At 40.7% G+C, this 15001-nt stretch overlaps 1 protein-coding gene across 5 annotated transcripts in view; it reads left to right on the forward strand.

Annotated features, from left to right (window-relative positions):
- Window positions 1-1073: 1073 nt before the first annotated feature.
- SVOPL (SVOP like) overlaps window positions 1074-15001 on the forward strand; it is an 84813-nt gene continuing 70885 nt past the window's right edge. For 4 of the 5 annotated variants that reach the window (XR_015723807.1, XM_087860800.1, XM_045792563.2 and 1 more), the window contains exons 1-3: window positions 1074-10736; window positions 12277-12392; window positions 12574-12665. Coding sequence is in view for 4 of the 5 variants with exons in the window: in XM_087860800.1 (XP_087716926.1) it covers window positions 12311-12392; window positions 12574-12665 (174 nt within the window). In the remaining variant the exon portion in view is untranslated. The remainder of the gene's footprint in view (window positions 10737-12276; window positions 12393-12573; window positions 12666-15001) is intronic. The other variant, XM_045792562.2, reaches the window with a different exon arrangement.

Raw genomic sequence — 15001 nt, forward strand, 5'->3', positions numbered from 1 at the left:
TAGTATCTAGTTCTTAAGATTCCAGAAGATTTGACCAAATCCAAACTTACTTTTGGACCGATCTCTATTTTTTTCAGCTGCCTCCTGCCCCTCCATGGAGCGGGGTTGACTGGTGCTCATGGAAGTGTCATTGCTCATACCCAAGGAAGCTTCCGTGTCACCTTCTATGTCAATGTCATGACTCATCTAGCACAACTTAAGGCACAATGGGCTGCTCCACAAATATTCAGTGATTAAAGCAAGTTGAGCCTAAGAAGATATCTCAAGAGAGTTGATATCTTTGAGTTCCAGCTCTGACACTTTATCACGTGTGTCCTCAGGCAGGAGGTGGGGATGGTGATCTCCACCTCTCTGGGTTGTGGAAGGCAGGTGTCAAGCAGCAGGCATGGACCAGGTACTCAGCCAGTGACGTTGCCTGAAGGGAAGAACAGACGAAAGCAGCATGTCAAGGTTAGTTTTAAGTCCGTAGAAGCCAAGGTCACTGGGCAATTTCAAGGTTCTCAGCTCATCCTGCCCTTCTCAACAACTATCTAAAAATATGCTCTGCTTACATAGATCACCAGCCTTCTGCCCTTAAATTCTAAGCAGTGATGGCTGCGAGAAAAGGTTTGAAAGGGCAAAGCTTCCTTCTGCCCCTTGCCTAGAACCCCGATCTCCCAGAAATCTCTGTGGCCTTCCTGAGAATTGTCAGTTTTCTCCAAGTTTTGACAGCCTCCGTCAGTCTCAATGAGAAATGTAATTTCCCCTTTAAAAAGGGATCGGGTGAAGGGCTACAGGAAAGGGGGTGTGACCTGGATGTCACTCACATGCACAAGATGCAAGGTTGCTCTTTAAGGAATCCGGTTCGCAGAACTGAGCCAAAAGGGGAGGAGAAGACCTGGGGGCCGGGTTTCTTGAGCAGGTTGGTCCAGAAGCCCCTCCAGGGGCCACCAGTGGTCTAACTGCTTCGTGAACAAAAGAGCTGAAACTGGAAAGCTTTCCAAGGAATATACAGAGGTAAGAAAACTCTGGCAATGTGGATCTGGATTTACTTCTCCTGCTTTGGAGTGGGGTGCGGGGGTGGGGATAGGGATAGGGGTTTGACCATTCGAACTTGGTTGAAGGCACATGGAATATATGAAAAGTTCACTCTTCTTACTGATGATTTTGCAAAACAAATTGCATCATACACACACACAAGCATGTTCAGTTTTAAAAAGCTCTACCACGGCTCAATTATTTCCGGCTAAAATACTTAGTATAGCAAAATGCAATAGAATGAAAAGCCCATCAGTGCTTTACAATTTGTTTTAATGAAGCTTGAGTGCCATGGGAGCCTTTCGAGTTTCAGAGTAGACCCCCAATATGTCAGTTCTTACAGATTCTTTGAAGCTAGTTCATGGGTTACTTTCCTATTGTAGTTTTTAGGAAACTGATGGTGAGAGGTTGGAAACATTCTTCCCCATGTTACTCCTTTTTTTCTTGAGTTGGTCTGACTGATGATCCATCCACCATCCATCTATCCTCTTCGTGAGTTAGAAGGGATTTAGAATGGTTTAGGGAGACAACAGAAGATGCCAACTCAGCTTTTCCAGCACTCCTTTCCAGAGCTGAGATTACAAGCTCTATCTTCAATGTTCCTCATACCCGTCTCTGTGGAACATTTTGTCCTCTTTTTTGTTTATTTGTTTCTGCTTCTGTTTTGTTTTTTTTTAAAGATTTTTATTTATTTATTTATTTATTTGAGAGAGAGAGAGTGAGTGGGAGAAAGAATCCGAAGCAGACTGCCATGCTGAGCACATAGCCCCATGTGGGGCTCGATCCCACGACTGTGAGATCACCAGCTGGGCCGAAACTAAGAGTTGGATGCTTAAACGACTGAGCCACCCAGGTGCCCCTCTCCTCTTTTTTATAAAAAATTTTTCTTTATGAAACTTTTGGCTGAAATTCTAGAAAATACTGAGAGAATACTCCCCTGTGGGTTAACTTTGAGTTAGTATTTTAAGTGTCTTCTTAATGACTTGGAATGTAAGTTCATTTATAATGCACAGATGTGAATGCCCAAATCTGATAGTCTCCTATCAACACCCCTGCAGCTCCTCCCCCTACGCACCCCACCAAGGACATCCTGTTGTAGAAGACCCTGTAATAACCTAACAGGGCAGGAATAGGAACTTTCTCTGCCGTGGGTAATTTGTACATTCGTTTCTTTCATCCCTTGGCAACGTCCCCTGACATTGGAAACCCACCCGGGCCTTGACCCATCTTCAGGGGCTGGGCATTAGAAAGATCAGTGTTACAGCTGGAGACCAGGAACACTTTGCTGTGGCTGGGTGAGGGCCAGGCTTGCTCTCTGAGTGGAGTTTGAGGGAGTCACGCATCACTGATGCCCCTTTCCTCCACACATACTTCACCCCTGCACCCACTAGGCCTTTCTGAACTGGAGTTTGGAAGGATTTATTTTTTCTGTAAAATATACTGATTTTGCCATTTAAAGCAATGTAGAGCAGGGGCACCTGGGTGGCTCCGCCCATTAAGCGTCCAACTCTTGATCTCAACTCAAGTCTTGATCTCAGGGTCATGAATTTGAGCCCCATGTTGGGCTCCATGCTGGGTGTGGAGTTTAAAAAAAAAAAAAAAAGTAATGTAGACCAGCAGACTGTTTTTGGTAGAAGTTTTCCATTTTGTTGTGCCCTTCATAAGTAAGGTAAGATGACTGACTTGGATGGTATCAGTGTCATACATCTGGATGGAGAAGTTTTGAGACTTATTTTCCAATAGTTATACAGCACATGTGATGGCTTCCTAACACCACTTAAGCTTCTTTACCCTTGAAATAAAGTCAATCTATTTCAGAAAAGGAATAGTTTCCCCCCGTATTTGGGTAGTTTTTATTTGAACCCAATGTGTTCTAACATTAGCGGAATATTAGCAATAAATGTTTTTGGAGAGATACACGTTTGATAACTCTGATAATACTTAAAAACTTACCCTGTATTAGATTTGTGATTATGGTGACATTTTAGACATTTAGTTGCTACCTTTATTCAGAGATGAGAAACAATACTCCCATGGTGTTGATGTTGCAATGGGCACAGTGCCCTGTTATACAAACATCGTCCCATTTAATCCTGAAGAAGGAAGTTTATCAGTTAAGAATTACACACAGTTGGCTGGTCTGAGTGCAGTGGTGTTTACAATTCATTGATCACAGCCAACTACAGAGTTCTTTGTTCCTTCTCTCACACTGCTACCCTTGACTAGCCCAAAAAAAAAAAAAAAAAATTGCACACAATTTCAAGGAACAGAAACCAGAAATAACAGTGTCTTAAACAGAGAGCTTAATTTTTTTCCCACGTAGATGTCTGGAGGTAAGTAGTCTACAGCTGTAGGAGAAGTTCCAGGCTCTTCCTACCTTCTGCTCTGCCAGACTTGGCCCAAAGTTTCCATATTTGCATCATGACCCGAGAAGCCTGATGAAGCACCAGCCAACGCACAGGAGGAAGGGGGGAGGGGCAAAAGGGCTTTCTCAGAAGCACCACTCCCCTCGCCCCCCTAGCCTCCACCTGCCTCTGGATGGCCCCCCTCATCAGCAAGGTACAAAGGAGGACGTTACTGGGAAGGCAGCAAGCTACTTCTGCCACAGGTAGCTAGGTATTATTTCTATTTTCAGAGAAGGAACTGAGATAGAAGAAATGGAATCCATCCAGTCTCAGTCTTACCATGGCTACTGACTTTCTTCCTTTTTCTCCCTCCCTTCGTCCCTCTTCTTCCCTCCTTGCCACCTCTAATCCCTCTTCTCTTATTCCTCCCTCCCTCTGTCCTTTCTTCCTTCTTATACTTGTTAATTTAGTAGGTATTAAATGATACTTAAGGATTTTTTTTGTGACTGTAATTTTGTCTGTTATTACAGAAGATGAGCAATTTTCCAGTTTTGCTTACAATGTATATATTCTCTTGTGAATTGCTTGTTCATATAATTTGCCCATCAATCTATTTGAATCTAATATTTTTCTTGTAATTTGTGGTTAATATGTCTACCAACATGTATTTGCTGGGTGCCGTGCCTACACACACATACACACGCACCCACACACACACCCACGCACACATTTGCAAATCGTTTGTCTTGTTCCTTTTGAAACTTTTGAAATTGTGGTAAAACATCCATAACATAAAGTTTAGCATTATACCAGTTTTAAAGTGAACAATTCAGTGGTGCTTTTTTTTTTTTAAGATTATTTATTTGAGAGAGAGAGGGAGTGTGTGTGTGCACGTGTGTGCAAGTGTGGGGAGGGGCAGAGGGAGAGGGAGAATCTTCAGCAGACTCCCTGCTGACCATGGAGCTGAATCCCATGATCCTGAGATCATGACCTGAGCCGAAATCAAGAGCTGGACGCTCAACTGAGCCACACAGGCGACCCAGGGGCATTCAGTTGTCTGATTTACAATGTTGTGCAACCACCACTACCATCTACCAGGGCCTCCTGCTCCAGGCCAGCTTGTGGACTCCCAGCCAGTCAGTGATTTGACTGTGTTTGGGTTAAGTGCCTACCACTGACCCAACAAGTCATGAACGGTAATGGACGGCAGCGGGGGCATGTGGCCCAGGCCTGCTTAGGGCAGGGGCCCAGTCAGCACCGTGAGCAACATGTCAGCGCTCCATTGGTTCACTTTTCCAAAAGAGAATTTTTATGGTAAAAGAACTAGACTTTCTAAAAATTCAAACAATGAGATAAGCATACAGAAGAAAGAATGGGAAAAAAAAAACAAACGCTACAATCTCCTTGTTCTCTTCTCCCTCATCTCTCTGGCTGGCACCTGCTCATTCTTCAGGCCTCCACTCAGCATTGCCCACAGAAGCCTCCCCAGGTCTCAGGACTAGATAAAGGGGCCCTCCCTCGTGCACCAGCGCCACCTCCCCCTACCCCTGGGAACACACTGCTCCCGCCTGACTCCATACTTTTGTTCCCATAAGACTGTTGGTCCTTTGGGGCCAGGGACCCCTTCATTAGAGTCTATTGCCTAATACATAGTAGTGCTCCACAAATATTTGCTGAAAGACAAAACACAGTTTCGGACATCTCTCCTGAAATCTCCACGTAGGTACATATTTAAATGAAATTTTATAAATTGGGATCAATGTATACATACCTATGCATTATGGATACACATGCATCACGGAGATACCTCTTGGAAAATGCTCTTCAACACTAAATAGCCTTTCACGAAGAGGTTTTAAGTGGTATTCTGTTTAGCCACTTCTCTGCTGGTGGGCATTGGTTGTTTCCAATTCTTTTGTTGTTAAAACAATGGAGTGGTGACCTTCCTTGTGTGTATCTTTGTCTGCCTTTTGACCACCCCATTAGGGTGAATCCTAGGAGTGAAATTGCTTAGTCAGTATTCTTTCATCTCTGCCTAATCGCCTCCTGGAAAGGTTGTAGCAATGTACACTCCCAGCGATACTTTGAGTGCTTATTTCCCTTTCACAGGGTATAATCAATCTTTGAGATTTTTGCAAATCTGATAAAGGAAAAGGATAGCTCTTTTTAATTGGAGGACGTGGTTACTAGCTAGGCTGAATATCATTCCATTTATCAGCCACTGTATTTATTTTTCTGTGTTCGTCCCTCACGTTTTGACCCCTCCATGGCTTCCTTCCTGACCTACACGAGCCTTCGTTAAACACGTATGTTGCAGATAGTCTGTGTTTGTTTACATTTATTGGGTTTTATAATTATTATAGTGAAGTAGTCAGTGCCCATGGCAACAAATCAAATTGCCAGATGAGTTTATAACAGAAATAAACAATCTCCTGGCTTGATTTCCCCATCCCCAGAAAAATGTCTTTGTTTTTTTTATTTTTTAGGTTTTCTGGTGATTAGAGTTAAAGCAACAAAATTGTATTTTATTTCTTAGTTTATCAACTTAAGACCGTATTAATCCATTATTCACTACTTAGACAGAAGATGATGATTTAGGTCATTATTTCCTCTTTGCCATTCTCCCAATATTTTATATGTATCTTTAAAAAAACCAGTAGCAAGTGTTTTTCATGTTATTAAAACACTACATAAATATAATTTTTAAATGCTGGATGTATTATCAGTTTATATAACCATTCCCTCTTTACACTTAGGCTGTTTCCAATTTGTTATGGTTAAAATAGACTTGAATAAACTTAAAAAAATTTTTTTTTCTGGGTAAACTTCTTTGTATAGAGAGCTTTTCCCACATTTAAGATAACGTCCCTGGGACAAATTGTTAGAGCTGGGATTACCTTTTCAGATGAAACTAGTTTTTAAAGCTTTTGATACATTGCCAAATTGGCACAAACTATTCGAAAGGCATAGAATAATGGTTTTCAGGTGGGGGTTAGGTAGGGCTCACTGTATCCAGGATCACCTGGAAAAAATTTTCAAGCCATCCGTGTCACTCCGTACTGATGTTGAAATGTTGGGGTCTGGGAGTGAACGGCCAAGAAAGAATTCTTGAGACGTCTTTGGTGCAAAAAAGGGTGGTTTTATTAAAGCTCGGGGGCAGGACCCGGGGGCAGAAAGAGCTGCACTGGGGTTGTGAGGAGTGACTGATTATATACTTTGAAGTTGGGAAGGGGTTAGGGATAGCGTAACTCCCTAAGGAATTTGGAAGCAGGGTTTCAAGGACCTTGAGAAGCTAGCTGTTAGGAAAAGGTCATTTACTGATGTCTAGTAAAATCTTAGTCATGAGACCCTTCAGATGTATTATCCATGGGCCATATGCTTGGAGGCTGATTGATAACATATATATTGGTGGGGGGTGGGGTGGGGTGGAGGGGGTAGAGCTAAAGGAAGTTTCCAAAGGGATTTTTATATGTTAAAGAAGACGTAGGATCCTGGAGGTCCAACTGGTTTTGCCTCTAGCAAAGTAATTTTTTGTTGTTGTTGTTGTTGTTGTTGTTTTTAGATTTTATTTTATTTAGATTTTACTTTTTAAATTTAAATTGACATATAATGTATTATTAGTTTCAGAGGTAGAGTTCAGTGATTCATCAGTCTTATGTAATACCCAGTGCTCTAGAGAAGTATTAACATTGTAGCAGTTGAGTTCCTTGAGGAAGGTCACCCTGCCTGTCCCAAGTACTTGTCAATGACCTGTAAGTTGTAAGGAAATTTAATTTTTTTCTTTTTTGCCTCTGTTCTGCACATCACATACCACCTCCTTCTTGAGGTCAAGAGTCACTGGTAAGGAAGGAAGAAAAGGGGCTTTGAGGTGTGGTGTGTTTAATAACAGGGGTGGGGGGATGGTACCTGATTTGTAGTGTTTGCTGATTTCCCTGGTGTAACTATTCCCACCGGGGCTGGTTTTAAATTACCAACGTGTTGTTATTGAATACAGAGGTGGAAAGAGATGTGTGCAATCCGCCCTCAAAAGCTGGTGGGAGCTGTCTCCAACATAGCACCATAATACCTGGCATGCATATCGTCCTGTCTCTTATGTGTATGTATATATGTATGTATTTTTCATTACTGTTCACCCACACCCCAAGCTCTCATTCCTTTTGCCTTGTAGGTGGTCAGTCATGGAATTCTCATGTATCTACGTAAAATATAAAATGTACAGTTGTGGGGTACGGATTTCCATTTTACAGAAGCTATTATATTGTTCTTGTTCTTTTTCTTGCTCTTATTTGTAGTTACTCTCTTAGTTATTTTTGTGATTATAAATAGTACCTTCATAGCACTAGTTCTTACGTGGATCCTCCAGGTGGGATGCCTGCCCATCCCTCCATCTTTCCCGACTTCCAGCTCTTGCTTGTCGTGGATAATTTTACTCATTGTTGAGAATATTAACATTTCCATTCAGTTCTGAAACGACAATCACGTCTGTGTATTTTATTCAAATGTTGACGTGAAACCTGAAAATGAATAAGCATTTTTAACGACCATACAAATATTGCTCACTGTAGGACCAAGCGTTGTATGTGAAGATTATATTTACTTTTTGAAGTCCAGTGTCATGACCAAAAGGAATTCTCTCTTCTTTATCTCCTCGGTTGCCTAAAAACACGCCACATTTTAGTTTCATTCATATTATAGAAATAAAATAGTATCAGTCAAGAAAAATGTGAAATCATATGGGGCGTCTTGCTGGCTCAGTCGGTAGAGTGACTCTTGATCTCAGGATTGTAAATGAGAGCCCCATGCTGGGTGTAGAGATTACTTAAAAACAGAAACTTAAAAAACAGAAATCACAAATGTGAATCTCCCTTACTGGGATCAGCTTGCACTCAAGAAAGCTGTGAAGTAATTATCTCGGACCCAATACTTTCTGCCAGGCCCTCTGTGATGAGTAGCTTCTCTTTGCTGATAAGAGAAGGAGGAATGTAGGATATTTATGACCCATGGAACTACCTATTTGGGTTAAAACATACAAATTAAAACTTGCTCTGCTCAATAGTAAATGGCAGGTTTCCTGGGTTTCTTTTTTTGCCACTCACTACAAAAAGGAGGCTGGCTGGAGGTTCTTTCATTACTCCTCTAAACGTAAGCCTTGGGGATTGTTAAAATTTTAAAACATGTTTTGATTGCTATGAGAGGTTGTAAAACTTGACTATAGGAGAGATTAAGTGTTGATTAAAGATTGAGGATTGAGCTTATCGGTGAGCATTTTATTTGTAACTGAACTCAAAATGAATTTACTGGGATTTTAAAAATTACTTTCCCACCCAACTAAATGGTTTTATTCTCTAAGGCTCTAAACGACCAGAATCAACTTTCGGTTGTTAAGTCTGCTGCTGTAATTTGCATTACTACTTTTTAGAAAAAAATAATTTTGGATGTCATTTGCATACAATAAAATTTGCCATTTTAAAGTATGTAATATGGTGAATTTTAGTACAACTTTAGTGCAAGGTTGTACAATCCTCACCATTATCTAATTCTCACTGAATGGTCTTGTTTTCAAATTTCGATTAAGTTAAATTCGTTACTGGTTCATCTTCCCATCTAGAAATGTGATGGTCGGTCATAGCCAAGTTTTTTTAAAGATTTATTTATTTATTTTAGGGAGAGAAAGAGCATGTATGGGGGGAAGGGCAGAGGGAGAGGGAGAGAGAGAATCTCCAGCAGACTCCTAGCTGAGCATGGAGCCCGACATGGGGCTCAGTCTCATGACCCTGAGATCATGACCTGAGCAGAAATTGAGTCAGACGCTTAAGTGACTGAGCCACCCAGGCGCCCCTGTCATAGCCAATTTTTAATGTGTCCAGAAGTCCTTTTTATAATCAAAAGAAGGGGATTTTTCTGCTAACTACTTCATTTAAAAAAGTTACTAAAGAACACCTCTCCAAGGGGTGTTTGGACAGTGTCTGGAAAGGGAGTGGTAATTCTAGAAAAGTCTGTCGTCATGATTTTCAGGCTCTCAGATGGGCTGAGAGGCCAATTATTTTTTACTTTTTCCACTCTGGGAAAATAACAGCTTTTTGCACTTTTCATGTTCTCCCTTGGGAAAGAGGATTTCACGGACTTACTTCTGAGTATTATTGATCTATCTCTCATCTGGGAATATTTGTGTCTCTGTGACAGTGTTTTAAGAAAACAAATAATATCAAGATTACAGGATAGTTGTTTTGATGTGTGTCTTTTATGTCCCCAACTAGAATAAAAACTCTTCAGGGCAGAGAACATGTCAGACCTTCCTTCGAAGTCTTCACAGGAGCCCACACAATACAACATACAGAGCTGGCCCTTAGCAAACATTAATGACCTTGACATGCTGCTATAGACTGGTTTGTGGCTATCTCTACATTCTGCGGAAAAAAATGCCTCTGAGTTCTGATTCTGCTGTTTACTAGTGGTCTGACATTGGAAAAGTTATTTTAAAATCTTTTGAACTATTGATTTTGAAAAATATTACACATCTCCAAAAGCAGATGGTAAAATGAATCCCAAATACACCTATCATCCTCAATAATTTTCAACATACGGCCATTCTTTTTTCTTCTATATGCCCATCTATTTCTTATGCACCGTATTCCACACTACCGTTGAATTGTTTTCAAAATTTATTTATTTGTTTATTTGAGGGAGTTGGTGGGAAGAGAAGCAGAGGGAGAGGGAAAGAAAGAATCTCCAGCAGACTCCCCACTGAGCGCAGAGCTGGATGCAGGGCTGGAACCCACGACCCTGAGATCACGACCTGAGCCGAAATCAAGAGCCAGACACTTAACCGACTGAGCCACCCAGACACCCTCCCACTGAATTAATTCAAAATGAATCCCAGACATCATATCATATCGTTTCTAAATATTTTAGTATGTATCTCTACTCTATAAGGATTCTTTTTTTCTGCAGTAGCCACAATACCATTATCACACCTAATGATGTCATCAGAAATTCCTTAACAGCATCAAAGGTATGCATTTGTTCACATTTCCCTGACGTTCCTCTCCTCTCTTTTTCATCTGATTCTTTTGGATGTTGTTGTTTTACCGTTGGTTTATTTGAGTGAGTATCCAAATAAGATCAACTCATTTGTTTGGTTAATTTGTCTCTTTGCCTTTAGTCTGTAAGTTCCCCTTTCCTCTTTTCATCTTGCCATTTATTCATTGAAGAAGTTGGGTCGTTTATCTTATACGACTTCTCACATTCTGGATTTTTTTTCTTATTGCAGCCACATGGTACGGTTTAATGAGTTTCTTCTTCATTCCTGTGTAAATTGGGAGAGCTAGAGGACCAGACTCTGCTTGAACTCCTTCTTAAGAGAATACATCGCAGGTAACGTATACTCCTGTCTTAGTACCGCTCCTCAGGACCACGTGATAGCTGATTGTCTCTCTTTTGGTGGTATTAAGATTTGTTGATGGCTGCAGGTGTTATCAGTCTTATCCATCTCTTACCCATTTCTTCATCAGCCTTTCATCTTGTAGTTTATCAGCCATTGGTAATCATCGCCTAGATCCATTATTTCATCGAGTTGCAAAGTCATGGTAATTTAATCCCATTCATCCTTTTTTTCTTGCATGTATTAGAAGAAATTAAAAACAATTGTCTTTCACCAACTATTTGGTTACCCTGAAGTACAAAGAATTTGTACAAGAAAGACAAGATATTCACTAGTTTTCAGAATAATGAATTGATTTCTTAGTATTCTCCAAAGATGATCAGTGAGATTTTCATTTCAGTGTTGCTATGAACAATGGATTTTGATATCTTTGATGTGTTTCAGTTCTTTGCCGTCATTATTCTTCTCGATGCTTAAATGGTCCCATCTTTGGCCGATGGGAGCCTTTTCAAGTTGAATCTTGTAATCTTTTGTCACAACCCCAGGAGTGTTTGATATCTTCCTTGCTTCTGGTATGACAAGACGTTCCAGGCTCAATTTACACATTTCCTGTCCCAGATCCAGAATTAGCCATTTATCTAAGGCACCGGTGTTTCTTTTAATGGGAAATAGGAAAGAAAACAACCTGGGCTCTAGGAGGGCTCATTAGTCATTTTTTCCAGACTCATCCAGTGGATAATATTAGGATATGTATGTATGAAATACATAGTGAATTCATAATGATATTTCCAATTCAAAGTTAGGATTATAAGATTTTTATATAACTTCTCTGATTTTTGTATCTTTTTTCTTTTACACCCAAAAGCTTGATTCTTAATCATATCAATGTAATTACTACTCACTTTATCCTACAATATGTACTAGTATCAAAATAATGATACCAATGTTGATACTAACAATCTAGTTACTGAGAACAGGCTATGATTTCTATTTATCCCACCAGGGATGTAGAGTTAAATGACCATGTCTTCAAGTCATTTGGGAAAAACTTCACTAAATTCATACTCAGCTTTCTTTGTTTTATTTTTCTTTTGACTTCAAGAGTTAAGAATCCTTCTTTGAGCTAAATACATGAAGGGGGAGGGAGCCAATAAAAAGAAGTGCTCCTGGGTTTCTGTCAGAATGAAATGAAAATGTTACATAGAAAGCACATTATAAACCACAAGACCTACAGCAATGTAAAATGCCAGCTGCTGTGATTATTTCTCTGTAGCAAAGGCCATCTTCACTCCCAGTTAGAGGATGCTATTGGCCAAATTGGCCAGATTTCACCTGGCCCCTGACTCAGGGTTGATTACTAGCCACTGGGGCCCCATCATCTCATTTGGCCATTTGACCGCTCCATGTCTCAGGTTCCTTATATGTAAGATGGTGATGAATTAGAATACCGAGCTCACAGATTTTCTGTGAAGATCAAAGAAAAATGTGCACTCTATTAAATATTTTTCTTCTTCCCTCTCCCGCTTCCATTAGGGAAACCGTGTGGGGAACTGGGGCCATTTAGAAGATGGAGACCAAGCAGACAGAGCCGGTCACCATCATTAGCCTCCGGAAACTGAGCCTGGAGACCCCAGAGACACAGCCAAAAGGTAAGATGATCATGGAAGTTTTGGACCTTCAAGCTGCGGCTTAATTTCCCCACGTATTTACTGATTTTTATAATAATGAATTGGTTTCCCAACACCTTCCTCCTCATTATTAATGAGCTATCATCCACATACATTCCCTTCCCACAGAGGCTATTCCTCTCACTCTGCCCTTCCTTGTTAGAGTCAAAGACATTCACCGTGGAAGATGCCGTGGAGACTATCGGATTTGGACGTTTCCATATTGCCCTGTTTCTGATCATGGGCAGCACTGGGGTGAGTGCTCCTTGGAGATCATTTGAATCTCTAAAGCAAATTCATTATTGGATGCTTAGAAATGTTCTTCCACATTTCTTCCACTGACCTCCATCTCTGGGATGTCCATTCAGGGAGGGGAGTGAAAGGGAGCAGGAACCCTGTGAGGGGGTTAATTCAAAAATAATTTTCATCTACCTTTGGCAGGTGTTTGGTTATGAGCAAATAAATATCTGTGTTTTTATGTTCTGGGAATTCAATATTCATTTAAAAAATGGTTTATATCTCTTCCTTCTCTGGGAAGAGAGGAGAAAACCATTATCACTCTAAGTAAAATTATACACATGGTCCTCAAATATTTTGTGTATAAGAGTCATACAGGACACCTGTTGTCATTACAGATTTCCAGAATCTTTAGGAGGCACTGATGAAGTTTTGCTATTTACTATCAGCTATTTTGAGAAAAGAAGAGTGACAGCTCAGCCCCAGGGCTTTGACCAATAGTGGGACTGTCCCAAGAGACCACTACTGCTTCTTCCTTTTGTCGTAGGTGCAGTAAGAATATGTTAGGAATATGATAGTGATAAGCTGAGAGAAATGGTCAACACGACAATGGTTTAAGGTGGGACATAAAGATAGCTAAGAGGACACTAGTGAGTAAATAATAGAGAGCCCTGACCCTCGCCCTCAGCTAAATGGTATAAGAAACAGAGTGATGTGAGCTGGAGGGAGCACTTGGCAAGTTCTGATGCAGGGCTCCAAACCCTTATGCTCTCAGGAGGCAGTCCAGGAACAGAGAGAAAGGCAAGGCATGTTCTGGCCCTACTTTTATATTAACCAACAATACAATTTAGAACATTTCTTCATCTATAATGTCTCATCGAGGCTCCAAAATGTTAAGATTCCATGTTTCAAGGTGCAAGTGGGTGTGACTGGGGAGGGTTTTATCATAACTTTCCTCTACTTTCAACCAGAACATCTCCACTTCTGTTTTACATATTTGGTTTCCAGTATGGTTCTGTTACATGGTCCCATTAGCTTACACACTGTTAAACTCTTTGCATCTTTTACCTTCAAATCTGTTGGGAGCCCTGTCTTTTCTTCCATTATAGCCCTCTGGCAAGTGAAAAGAAAATGTAGAATTTCTTTTACCTTCCCAAATCAATCAAATCACCTATACAAAGGGAGTGTATCTTTATTGTTATTATTTGTATTAGAAAGATGGTGCTATTGTACCCTCTTCCCAAAGGATAGGTATCACCTCTGTATAGGTGATATGATGTCCATATCCAGATCCATGTTCATGGAGATTGTATGTCTATTGCACATTTACACTAGATTTTGCTGTGAAATAGCTTCTGGTCTTCTTTAAGTGTTTTATAAGCTGCTTCAGTTCTTCCCAGCCCATCAGGTAGAAAGCGCTATTTACCAGGCTTCCTCCCCCCTGCGCACACACACACACACACACGGACACACACACACACACTGTTTAATTAGGTGTGGTAACCAAATCCCTTCCCTGGTTTTAGGATGAGCTGCATTGGATGGATCTTCTCATCAGAATAAGTGTGTTAACAGTGATGGGCATGGCTCCTCCTGGCCATGGTCTCTTAAGGTTCTTGGTCAGAGGCAGTAGGAGCAATAGCTGGGTTTCAGGGCCCCACGTGACCAGGGTATATGTAATAACATCACAGCAGCAACACGGCCTCAGTCTGTGACCAGGCATCCTGAACCCTGGTGTCTCTGAGGTCTTCTAAGATCTTCATATACCGTGCTGCTCCTCTGGGTCCCTCTCCCCTAAGGCTGTTATATCAGAGTGGGGCAGAGTCTTATCCCTTATTGGCTTATTTGCTCTTAAGACAGCTTGGAGGAGTAGAGTCCGGATTAATATTGATCCAACTGCTTTATATTACTGAGAGAGATATGTTTAATAAATCAAATATCCTTCTGAGGTTGTCATGCCGTCTCTTATTCACTATACTATTTGGGCTAAAACATACTAACTATCTGAACTCTAAACATGACTAAAGTACTTTCCAAAAAGAGACAAACCTTTATGATATCTTTCCGATTCCCCTATAGTAGCTAACACCGCTATACTTTTTTCATCCCAGACCTTCAAGTTATAAATACGCAGATAGTACTATAATACATAATCCACACAAATATCAATTCTTTTCTAGCATCTACTTCTTCCTTTCCCTGGGAGATAAACTTACCCTACAATGGATTGCAAGATACGGACAGAGGATGATATTCAAACTTCCTATTGGAAGAAATATTTACTAGCACAACTTACACTAGGTTTGCCAATAGACCTTCTTCCCTGCTGGTGAACTCATTGTTCTGTACTTGCT

Source organism: Ursus americanus, chromosome 3 (genome assembly GCF_024610735.1).
Source record: "Ursus americanus isolate L20-20 chromosome 3, mUrsAme1.1.p, whole genome shotgun sequence".
Lineage (NCBI taxonomy): Eukaryota > Metazoa > Chordata > Mammalia > Carnivora > Ursidae > Ursus > Ursus americanus.